The sequence below is a fragment of the Haliotis rubra genome, unplaced genomic scaffold (genome assembly GCF_003918875.1).
Source record: "Haliotis rubra isolate DU_JTF1 unplaced genomic scaffold, ASM391887v1 Scf1295, whole genome shotgun sequence".
Taxonomy (NCBI): domain Eukaryota; kingdom Metazoa; phylum Mollusca; class Gastropoda; order Lepetellida; family Haliotidae; genus Haliotis; species Haliotis rubra.
In genome coordinates this window covers 42,484-55,250 of record NW_025765220.1, presented here as the reverse complement: position 1 = coordinate 55,250, position 12,767 = coordinate 42,484, and the positions used below count along the sequence as shown (strand labels likewise).

The window sequence follows — 12,767 nt, the reverse complement described above, 5'->3', positions numbered from 1 at the left end:
AGGGGATCGGGAGGTCAGGCATGGTTGCTTGATGTCATCATATCCCAGTTACGTTGGTTGATGCTCATGATGCCAGTCTCTGGGTTGTATGATCCAAACTATTATATACAGATCACCATCATACAGCTGAAAAAAAGCGAACAAATCTGTCATTAAACAGACATTACATGATATGACCAAAATGCTTTTCAAACACTAAACCAAACTCACTCACTCACTGTTTCACTTTATTTTTTCTTTGATTTATGCTGTCTACTATAATGGGTTACACAAAACATGCCTTCGGCACCATTAACCAATGTAGCACAGATATTTGTGTCAGTATCAGAGAATGAATCACGACTAACTCACAACTAAAACTGGGTGAAATGAATTCATGTGCCATTTTTACATAGACGTGTGTTTTGATTTCAAGCTGTGAAGGAAAATGGTAATGTTTGATTTTGTTGTGTCCAGGTTTTCCTGAAGGTTGCGGAGGATAGCGGTGTGGACATCCCCACAGGCGAGATGACTTCATAAGCAGCTTGAACAGGTCTATGATGGTTGGTGCCTTACACACTAGCTTCGTTGTTTGTCAGGTGTTTTATCCCAGATTCACATGTCTTACAATAGAAGTTGCAAGTGCCCTGGTATTTGCTTGTACATAGCTCTTAAACAGATGAAACAAAGAAGTTTATTCTTTTCTGTCTGTTTTTAAACATAGTTACTCACCTTGACTCAATAGTATCTATTGTGAACCTTGATGCTTACAAACCCGTGAAGATCCAGGTTCGAATTGATCTTCTGTAACCCATGCTTGTTGTAGAGGCAACTAGCGGGATCGATGGTGGTCAGGCTCAAAGACTTGGTTGACACATGTCATCGGTTCCCAAATGCGTAGATTGATGTTCATGATGTTGATCACTGGGTTGTCTGGTCCAGACCCGATTATCTACAGACTGCCGCCATATAGCTAGACTATTGCTGAGTGTGGCGTAAAACTAAACTCACTCAGTCACTCACTTGATGCTTACAATCTCCTTTTAGGAGGCAAATATCCAAAGCCAGTGTCTCGTCTGAGTTTCCGTAAGAAGAAGTTTGGCATCTTCCCCATCAAGCAGCGAGTGAACCGCGTCAACAGCACTACTGACCTGATGGAGGACAGTGACCTTGAAATGACAGGTGAGTCCGGTGCTTCTCATTGCATCTCTTTCATGCATTGTTCCTGATAGCATTAACTAACTCATGACTGTACCATTATATGCGGTACCATTTTTTGCTTTCCTCATGGGGCATATATACTCAACCTCTTCTTTGTCATTCCATATTTTAATGACTTAACATATCAACATGTAACAACTGTCCCTGTTCAAGCACCTACTGATTCATCCATGGACAGAGAACTCTTTTCTCTTTGCATTGTCATTGTTGGGATTCAAGGGTTGTATAGCCCCCTAGTAACCATGATTGTTTCACTAATGGGATTCAAGGGTTTTATAGGCCTCTAATATGCATTGGTGCTTCGGTGTTGGGATTCAAGGGTTATATAGGCCCCAAGTACCTGTTATTGTCTCACCTGCTGACACATCAAAGGGAAGTGCACTCCTTTTCTTGCATTCTCCCTGATGGGATTCAAGAGTTGTATAGGTCCCAAGATACTGTAATTGTCTCACCTGCTGATGCATCCAGGGGAAGAGCACTCCTTTCTCCTTGTATTCTCACCGTTGGGATTCAAGGGTTGTATAGGCCCCTAGTAACCATGATTGTTTCACTAATGTAATTGTCTCTCCGTTGGGATTCAAGGGTTGTATTACCCCCAACTACCTGTAATTGTCTCTTCGTTGGGATTCAAGGGTTGTATGGGCCTTAAGTACCTGTAATTGTCTCTCAGTTGTGATTCACGGGTTGTATAGGCCCCAAGTACCATGATTGTCTCACTGTTGGGTTTAAAGGGCCTCAAGTCCCCAAGCATGTCTACAGTACCCAGTAATTATCTTGATTTGGGGATTCTGGGTCAGAATATGTACCTAGTACTCTCCCAGTCCTTGATAGAATAGCGGTGAGTGGTGAGGTAGGTAAGTGGACAATGTAATCTTTCATCACACTGAAGACTGGGGTTCAGCTCCATACTTGATTGCAGTGAAGCCCAGTCTTAGGCTATATAGGTGAGATTGCTGGAATATTTTTACACCAACCTCACTCTTCTCTGTATTTTACTTCTATGATTATTGTTTCACATTTTTGTTATTGTGTCATGTTGAAGCCCACACTCAGAGTAAGAAAAGTAAGTGAACTTTTAATATCCTATGGTGTCTATTGTTCATTCCTTGTTTTTTATTGTGTTTAGATCAAGTCAGTTTATTACCCCGTAAGTTGTTTGTTGTCATAAGTTCTTGCCAATTACGGTGTCAGACTCCTCAGTGCATGACTGAGTGTAAGCAACTATTGATGTAAATTGCATGGAAAATACTCACTATTTTTCTCCTCTTGGGCTTCTGAATTCGCACAATCAACCTTGGATGCATAGGGTCCTGACACAATTATTATTTTTTGCATCCATTTTCTATTTTTGATGGGGCGTTGGGGTAGCCTAATGGTTAAAGTGTTGGCTCGTCACGCCGAAGACCCGGGTTCGAATCCCCACATGGGTACAATGTGTGAAGCCCATTTCTGGTGTCCCCCGCCGTGATGTTGCTGGAATATTGCTAAAAGCGGTGTAAAACCAAACTCAGTCAATCAGTCTATTTTTGATAGTATGCTTAAATTTCTTCATCCTAAGATCACTTATCATCCTGTCCATTGGGTATAGTTTCCATCATCAGTCATGAGCTTTATCGATAACTGCTTATGCTAGTTTATATTGTGTGCTGCAGTGGTAATCCCCTTTGCTTCAATAGCCATACATGCTGCAATCCATATCTCATGATAAGTAGATCCTGATGTTTCGTCAAAAGCTTAATGAAATTGTTTAAAATATACTACTCAAAAAAGTTAAGGTCTCCCAATTCTGAATTCTTTCATGCAATCAGTAATCCTTAACTTTGTCCAAGTGATATATATGGTATATTTCAAACCCAAAAACTTTAACATTTCAGAAAACTACCAGTGATAATATCCATTTTGAATTTGTTAGTTTCTCCAAACTTTTGATGAAATCATTAGTGAAGTGTGCAGAATAATACTACCATGCTTGTGAAGCTGCCTTGTTTGTGTGTGTAGAGGATGGTAGCATCAGATAGCAAGGTGGATCTGCTCCAGTGTTCCAAGACTTGTGTACATGCATGCCAACCTGTATTGAAGTATGGTCTTGTTTGTTGAGGTGTGCAGTATTGCCATTATACCACAGTTTGAAATGCTGATAAATATGTATCTATATATGTTGGAAAATACAAGTATTTTATGCTTTCATTGTCATGCATTCTTATCTTGTTGGCACATTTTACGTAAGTAACAAGTTAAGTTGAAAGTTAGAAATGAGCAACCTTTTTATCTAAAAAGTAAGCTATTCTGAACCAGCTTCCTGTATGTAATGTGTCTATCAAGCATGTTTTAACCAAAGTGACATTTGACTATAATGGCATATGAATGAAAGGTTGAAAAAAATGTGTGCAAGAATTCTTAATTATCATTTGCCTATTTGTATTTGCCTATTTTTACAAATTACACAAATGCATGCAATGTATGTGTATCATAATACAATGAAACATTATTGCAGTCAATTGCAGTATAAATGTCAGGCAAATGCCCATGACTTGTGTGATGGGATGTAGTGACAATCATCAGGCCATATCTTCTGCTGTATTCTAAACTTTAGACTTCTGTATATGTCTACCTGCTTTGAAGCATTGGCTGTGCATGAGAGTCTAGCTTTGTTCTGCAGCTGATGGTGTGTGGTAAGATCTTCATGTGTGGTGCTCCTGTTATATAAATGTCTGCTTTCTAAAGTTTCCATGAGTCCTAATCCAGAGGGAATTCTAGGATAGACAAGATCTCTATCAACCTATGCTGGTTGTAATACACCTAGTTGTCGGTACAGTAAGGTGCAGTAAACTTGGACAAAGTCTTGTGACTATGTGTCCCAGTCCACCCAGCTGTGAATGGGTACCTCGTAAGGATGGGAAAGCCACAATAACTTGGTGTGCCTTGACAACCAAATGGATTCGGTGGACAGGTTTCATGACTTAGTTTAAAGCATAGTTTAAATCATGTCATTGTTCCCGAGCAGTGTAATGGTTCACAATATCGGTCACAGGGTTGTCCAGTCTCGACTTCATTCTAAAAGGGACCCGTGAAGATCCGGGGTAGAATAGGTCTTCAGCAACCCATGCTTGGCACAAAAGGCGATGCTTGTCGTAGAGAGGCGACTAACGGGGATCAGGTGGTCAGGCTCGCTGACTTGGTTGACAATGTCATCTGTTCCCAATTAGCGCAGATCGATGCTCATGCTGTTGATCACTGGATTGTCTGTTCCATACTCGATTATTTACAGACCGCCGCCAAATAGCAGGAATATTGCTGAGTGCAGCATAAAACTAAACTCACTCACTCACTAATTCTAAAAGGACACAGTCATCATTCACACTGAAACAAAAACCCTATTTTTTAAGTAGAGGAAACAACCACCTCTCAAGCAGTGTTTATCATCCGCTACCTCATATCTGGTCCTGCACACTGTGTCAAGCTGAAATTCGCATGGCCCAGTTGTCTGAGGCACTGCTGTTCTATGTGCAGAGTTAAGGCCCTTAGGTGTCCAGGAAACCTGATTGACAGTTTAAATCTCAAGTTATTATGTTTTCTGGTGTGTCTCCACCTGCCAATGTTTGTGGGTTTTCAACAAAGTCGTAAATTTTCTTGTCTAACTACTTCATCATAGCTTCTCCACTTCTGCAAGGTCACATGCTTTATATGTCTGAAATACGATCTACTGTTTCACCTTCTCACTGGAATCTAACGTCCAGCATTCACTAATTACACCTGCATGAAAGTCTATCTCCACGCGTCTGCTCTTTGTTTCAGATGAGACATCAGAACAAGCTAGTGATCCAGGTTTCTGTGCCGAGTCAGAGACAAAGCTATCAGGATGGACCCTCAAACGACGTCAGTTCTGGGCACTTTTCATAAAGCGTTTCCACCGTGTTCGCCGTAGCAAGAAGGGCTTTGTGTGTGAGGTGGGTTTGTTTGTCTGTTTGTCATTATTGTCAAAGGAGGAGTCTGTTAGTCCGATAGTCCTGCCCAATAGGCTAAGGATATCAGAACGTATGCTGTGGTACCAATCCATCTTTAGACAAGTATAAGTTGTTAGCACTGGAGACCTCCTTAAGAGACTTGTCTACGGAGATTTTGTTTGTACTACACTTAAGTTAGGGACTGGTCATTTGTTTGGGGGAAGCAATGGTGAGATTGGTCCTAGGACTAGAACTACAATATTTTGCTTGCTATTTTTTCTTGCCCCCCAACCTGCTCCTTTCCCATATATGTGATACTTTTTTGGGCTAAGCCACTCTTTCATTGTGTCTTGGCTACCCCCAAATGTTCCCTTAACCCCAATGTCAAGATCCCTGCTCTTCTATAATATACCTTACCATCACCATTTTCATATCCAGTTGAATGGAAACGTAAATCAACCATCTGTTTGAATTGAAATAATAACACATGTCTGTTATTGTAGTGAATCAGGAATGTAATAATATTCAAGAGATGACAGGCAGTAACAAACAGTTGAATAGGAGAGAAGTCATAAATTCAATGAGACAAACTGTATCGTTTCAGATCATCCTGCCGGCAGGGTTTGTGTGTCTGGCCATGGTGTTTGCCCTTATCCTGCCCCCCTTCCAGGCGGAACCAGCCCTGGAGCTGCACCCCTGGCTCTATGTGCCCCAGAAGGGCGACGATCACCTCTTCATGTTCTACAGGTGTGTACTACATTGATACTTGTAGCTGTAAATTTAGAGGCGGTGAGGTAGCCTAGTGGTTAAAGCGTTCACTCGTCACACCAAGCCCCTGGTTTGATTCCCCACATAGATAGAATATATGAAGACCATTTCAGGTGTCCCCTGTTGTGATATTTCCGGAATATTGCTAAGGGCGGCTTAAAACTAAACTTACTCACTCACTCCCTGTAAATTGATTCAGCTTAAGAAATGTAATCTCTGCTTCATGAAAAAGCTCTTCTGAAAGGCAGAGATGGTAAAGATACAAGGAGACAATAGGGGTTGTCACAATATGTCACTTTGGCGTAAGTCTGCTGTAGATGGCAGAGAAATTCTCAGTTTGAATTAAATATTTCCCTATTCCTCATAATTTCTGAAGATAAGAACAATGAAATAATCCAATTGTAAACAATGTCACATTTTCAAAATTTGCCAGTCAAAAGCTCTTGAATGCCAGATAAGTCCCTGTTTGGCTTTATGTATGTAGCACAGCGACACATTCAAACAAATCCTTAATGATTCCCTTCAATACTTAAACACAATGTCAGTGTGTTGTGCATGGCACTTGTTACAATGGATATACCGGTCACCCCTATACCTATCCTTTTATGGGCATCAGCCCATGGCGCCAAGTCCCTTTATGACAGTGTTTTGATTGGCAGTAATGATGACCCTGGTACAACCCTCGCAGACAAACTGGAAAGCACCCTCCTGTCCAAGCCCTATTTAGGAACAAGATGTATGAACTCGTCGGTCTATCAAATCAGGTAAATAATGCAACTATTTTCATTTGTCACAACAATGTTGGTAAAGGATTGAAACTCAATGATTTTCCTAGCTTAAAACTAGAAATTTTACTTAAGGTTACAGTATTGAATATATATGATCATTCACCCTAATTATGATTCTTCAGACTGTATTGTTTTCTGGTACCTACACAAATGTATTGATAAACAGTAATTCCCAATAACAAAAAGTGATGCATAGGTAAGAGTAAAGTGATTCAGTGTATCATTTATAGGGCCTGTTAGTCTCTCGAGGCGCTACTATTTCTGGTACTAAACTGGGTCCCGACTCCCTTTACACGTGCCAGCTAGAGATAAGTGAGACGGGGCCAGCTTATTTCCGGTCATTCTTCACTCTGGTTTGATGGTGTGTGATTCTAGTGGGATGCCATGTGAGCCATCAGATGCAGTGGGAAAATGGACGGCACGACCGAAGCTGACCGGAAACCTGTCCATAGACTCTCCATCCTGTTCCTGTGCCTCTGGAGTCCAGGAGTGTCCACCAGGTAAAACAACTCTCTCTGTGTGCAGTCTCTGATGAACCGGTGAAGATCAGGATTCGAATTGGTCTTCAGCACCCATGCTTGTCATCAGTGGCGACTAACATGATCGGGTGGTCAAGATCGCTGACTTGATTGACAAATGTCATCGTATCCCAATTGCGTAGATCGATGCTCATGTTGTGGATCACTGGATTGTGTGGTCTAGACTTCATTGTTTACATATCGCCACCATATAGCCGGAATTTTGTTGAGTGCAAACAAACAAAGCTGTCAAAGATGCTTCACTCCACTGTGCAGAGTTGCATACCTCTCATGTGTCAGAATCCTATGTCGGTTTTAACCCTGAATTGCATTTCTAATTGTTGTTTTCAGCTCCAAGTCTTTGAGAGCAGTTTATGTCTAAGACCTCATCACAGTGCACTTTCTCCCAATGTTTACTGACTTGCCCAGATGTGTACTAGAGCTGTTAGCTCATTTAAATGAACTCTGTATAGTGCAAAGATCTGTAAAATTGAGTATTAGGATTGGAGAATCCAAAAGAGTGATCATCAAAATAAATTGGTTAGTATCAACTTGATAAGTTTAGAAAAGTGTGATCACACCTAACAAACACAAATTCAGCGCATTAAGTTTTTTAAATTCATTGTCATCACTCTTGGTGTTCGATTGCTTGGTTTTTGCACTTACCAATCAATCTCCTATTGTTTAGATCAGATTGAAACCAACCCACTCACTTACTCACTTTGATCCAGGTGCTGGTGGCCCCACCCCTTCCCAGACCTACCTCCCGACAACAGACTACCTCTACAACATGACAGGGCGGAACACCAGCGACTGGCTAGTCAAAACCATGAAGCAGTATATCAAGAGAAGGTAAGTCAGGCAATGTGTGCTATTAGAGTGAAACTGCTTGGGGGTTGAGAATATTATACCAGTTAAGGATTGTCGGGTAGCCTAATGGTTAAAGCGTTCACTCATCATGCCAAAGACCCAGGTTCCCACATGGATACAATGTGTGAAGACTATTTCAGGTGAGGTGAAATTGGGTTTAACGTTGTGCTTGAGAATATTACGCTCATATGACGACGTGCGTGCATGTGTATGTGCGGCTGCTTGTACTAGCCCAGACTGAAGCTGGTTTTATAGTGCTAGCCCACTGAGATACCATGCTGCATACTGACTCCGAGCCGACCAGTCCTTGTTGTACCCATTGTTGTATGCCGAGCGCCAGGCAAGGACCAACAAGTACCATATTTTAACGTCTTTTTGGTAGGGCGCGACCGATCGAATCCGACCTTCCGGCTCTCGAAGCAGCTCTCTACTACACTACACCACGAGGCGGCTCGACTATTTCAGTCCCTGGCAGTGATATTACTTGACTATTGCTAAAAACGGAGTAATACTATACTCAGTCACTACTTCTATACTTTTACATGGAGATTAATTTCAGAATTCATTATTACATGCAAAATGCACAGAGATATGCTTTTTGGGGAAAGTGTGCACATACGCAAGAAAATATGGTATTTAAATCCAAGGACACCTTAAATGTTATGGCCTGTGATGAGAACCCCTTGACTTGTATCTCTGAGTTGGTTGAAGGATAGTCCAGTGTGTTTCCATCTCCTCCGATGTCACCTTGAAGTCAGGTTTTTTTTCATGTTACTTGTAGATACGGAGGCTTCAGTTTTGGAGACAAGAACCCTGTAGCTCAGCTGAATTCTACACAAATAGTGAACATCATTGACCGACTCGGAAGAGCAGCCAATAACGGTTCTGCTGTTGTCGATGGTAACGAGACAATATGGCAGGACCTGGATGATTTATTCAAGAGATTTGTCCGGCAGGACATTGCTAAGGTATATCTCAAATTGCTATTTCTGTGAATAACCAAATCAAGTCTTCTTTTTTAGTAAATGTCTTCTTGGTTAACGTTGAAACTTTTGTTGATGCCAGTAAATTTCTTGTGAAAATCCTTGCCTGAATGTTGCTACCAAAATATAGATATTTCCATGAGAGAGACTGCCAGGACTTTATTATCTATTTTCCTGACTGGTCTGAAACATCCTAACTCTCTAGAATATGTTCTCTGTCTCCTGTAGGTATGGTTCAACAACAAGGGATGGGCAGCTGTCGTGGCCTATATGAACTCTCTCAACAATGTCATCCTGCGCAGTTATCTCCCCTCCTCTAAGGACCCCAGTAACTTTGGCATCACCACCATCAACCATCCACTCAACTATACCCAGGAACAACTGAATGATGAAACAATGTATGTATCATACGATATTATTTTCAGTATTATTTCTTTGGAGATCTGGATATTTCTCCTTACCCTATTCATAGCAAAAAACTGCTCTTAGATTATTAGATAACCCCAATCTTGAGTAATCAGATAACCCAAATAGCAACTCTTGGAAGAATAAAGAGTTGTGTCCCATGACTGTTCCAGGATATCATGATTCCAAATTCAAATATCAGATTTGTCCAAATTGCCACCATTTGTCTGTCAGCATTGTAATTATGCAGGTTGCATTTAAATTAACTGCCTTACTTTGAGCTGTTCTTCCACAGCGTCATTAACTATCAGAAAACATTAACATTAACATTTAACATTACAGCTGTCATATCTCCCATATCCTTGCAGCAGCGTATACAATCTCTGCACTAAGATCTCCCTGTGGAAGAAGGCCCAGGTTATAGCTAACAGCAACTCATCTTGAACGCCATTACGTTTTACGTCATTTTTACCATCATCTCCTCTCTTCCTGCATGAACAGTGCTATAGACTACCTGGTGGCCATCTGCGTCATCTTGACCAGACTGACAATATATTTTATGATGTGTTGTCTTGACCATCTCTCCATCTCACTGTTTCCTGTTGACCACATATCACATCTGTTGATCACATGTCACTCTTCCCCTTCCAGCATGAACAGTGCCATAGACGTCCTGGTGGCCATCTGTGTCATCTTTGCCATGTCCTTCATCCCAGCCAGCTTTGTGCTGGTGCTGATTGAGGAGAGAGTGTCCAACAGCAAGCACCTGCAGTTTGTCAGCGGCATCAACCCCACCATCTACTGGGTGGCCAACTTCACCTGGGATATGGTGAGTAGCAGTTACACTTCATTTGATTTATATGGCAGTTAAATTTAGTTAAAGAACACCTAATTCTTTCGTAGGACTGGGGGCGGTGGGGTAGTCTAGTGGTTAAAGCGTTGGCTCGTCACGCAGAAGACCCGGGTTCGAATCCCCACATGGGTACAATGAGTGAAGCCCATTTCTGGTGTCCCCCGCCGTGATATTGCTGGAATATTGCTAAAAGCGGCGTAAAACCAAACTCAGTCAGTCAGTCAGTTCATAGGACTATATTTAATCCGTCATGGAATAACAGGAGTGGGGACCTATTGTTTAATTTGTTTCTCGCATCAACAAAGTGTAGGTTTGATTCCATACTTGTATTCAATGTGAGAAACTCATGTTCAGTGTCCATGAAATATTGCAGAACCGTTGCTAAGAGTGGTGTAAAACCCAGCTCAATCACCAACTGACATATAGGATGTTAGATTGCTGTTGTTTTTCTGATACCCCAGAAGTTAGTATGACAAGGAATGGCTCCTTCAGGAAGTGACTATGATATTACTGGGCCTCACATCCCAGGGGGACTGTAATAACTGTGGGGTCATGTAGGGTGGTAAATGATCAGGTTATTTTGATTGCACAGATTTTTAAATACATTTTGTTGTTAAACACTGTCTGTCAGATACATTGTAAAGTTTTCCTGTTTCAGATGAACTACCTTATTCCTGCACTGCTGTGTTTTATAATATTCTTGTGCTTCAACAAGGAGGCTTATGTTGGCCCTGGCCATGCCCCATGTCTTGTGGCTCTACTCTTCCTTTATGGGTAAGCATGATGTCCTGTTCTGCTCATGTTGGTAGTGGCCAACTGATGCCCTAGGAGAGGGATCATGTGGAACCCTTGGCCAAAAAGGTCACCAACCCTGGATTGCTGGGCATAACAGTTGACTGTTGGACCAGGTGGTCAGACCTTGTATTTGGTTCATTGGGTGTGCTCATAATATAACCTACTGTTTTGTATGGCCCTGAATGGATTATATACAGGTTGCTCCAATATGGCTACACCATGTGTCACATGCACACACGCACACACGCACGCACGCACGCATGCACCAATACCACACCACACCACACCACACCATGCACCCATACCACACCACACCACACCACACCACACCACACCACACCACAACCCCAGAAACGTGTGAAACTATTGCTGAATGAACTCCTGTCCCTAATGCATGTTTAAGAGTACCATGTGTGTCTGCATTTGTATCAAGATTGCCATTGGTCAATTGTTTGTCTCGCCTAGACTCTGTGACTCACTGTAGTGTAGTTGTTGACTGCTGAGTTAAAAACAACAACACTCACTCTTTGTCTGGATCAGATATAAAAACATGCACACCGCTTTTATATTCCTCTGACTGTTAGTAATGCAATCTGTGATACTCTGATACTCTCTATTGACCTGATGACATCAGAGGCCCAGATAAGCTGCGAATCCGGATAAAATAAGCATAGAAAATTTCCAATTACGCACTGAAAAACCTGCTTAGTAAACTTACTCAATGACATATACTTAGGTGAGTAAAATGACTGAAATACACACAAATTTGAAAGCAGTGGGTAACGGAAAATGAAATACCCACTCAACATTCATAATACCCACTCCAAAATAATACAGTGGGTACAGTACCCACCTGAGCTAAATCTTACCTGGAGCTCTGTGACATCATGAGTGGTTCAGTAGTAACATCTTTACACATGTTGTTTCAGGTTTGCAATCATCCCCCTCATGTACCCGTTTGCTCGGTTGTTCTCTGTACCAAGTTCGGCCTTTGTTGCGTTGTCGTGTGTGAACGTGTTCCTGGGAACTGTATCAACCCTGGCAACCTTCATCTTGGAGGTGTTTGAGCAGGACGATGAAGTGAGTTTAGTCTGGTTCAAAGTTTGTGTTTTGTTCAACACTACAGTACCTAGTTATCGTGACCAGATCTGTGGGAAAGTCACCCCAAAAGTTTCAGGTTTCTAGTTTCCTGGTTGATCCTAATATAAAGGCAAAGATGCTAAAATATTTCTCATGTTTTTGTCGAGTTGCACCAGTGCTCTTGGAAGTGTCAGTATTTTAGGCCTGTACTGTAATTTTGTTTTGCTTTACTGTACGTAAGTCAGTCAGTCAGTATTTTCATTGAAAAACAGACTTTTACTTCTATTTGAAGGTATTCTAGGTGAATAAACACTCATAAAAGTATTCTCTCCTAATTAAAACAATTATTTTCCACCTTCCAATTGTTACATCAGCTTGGTTAGATAGTCAACATTAAGAAGCTGAACCTTATTTTGACCCAATGGCAGGTCTTTATATTCTTGGGCCTGTTAAAAATGAGGACGGAGCAGGGATTCCTGTCTCCTAGCTTCATGATTGTCCCTTGACAATGATACGGCAATAAATCAAGCGACTCTGAACGCCCACTCCCTGAGAGTTTGTGT

The 12,767-nt window shown here is 41.6% G+C and overlaps 1 protein-coding gene across 1 annotated transcript in view; it reads left to right on the top strand.

Moving 5' to 3' along the window:
• The window catches only part of LOC124267007 (phospholipid-transporting ATPase ABCA1-like), a 79,150-nt gene that overhangs the window by 49,544 nt on the left and 16,839 nt on the right, over positions 1 to 12,767 (top strand). Inside the window, 13 exon segments of the mRNA XM_046701850.1 lie at positions 457 to 513; positions 515 to 542; positions 1,027 to 1,161; positions 4,996 to 5,147; positions 5,749 to 5,891; positions 6,572 to 6,676; positions 7,076 to 7,200; positions 7,950 to 8,070; positions 8,870 to 9,056; positions 9,300 to 9,469; positions 10,128 to 10,305; positions 10,988 to 11,103; positions 12,054 to 12,204. Coding sequence (XP_046557806.1) covers positions 457 to 513; positions 515 to 542; positions 1,027 to 1,161; positions 4,996 to 5,147; positions 5,749 to 5,891; positions 6,572 to 6,676; positions 7,076 to 7,200; positions 7,950 to 8,070; positions 8,870 to 9,056; positions 9,300 to 9,469; positions 10,128 to 10,305; positions 10,988 to 11,103; positions 12,054 to 12,204 — 1,668 coding nt within the window.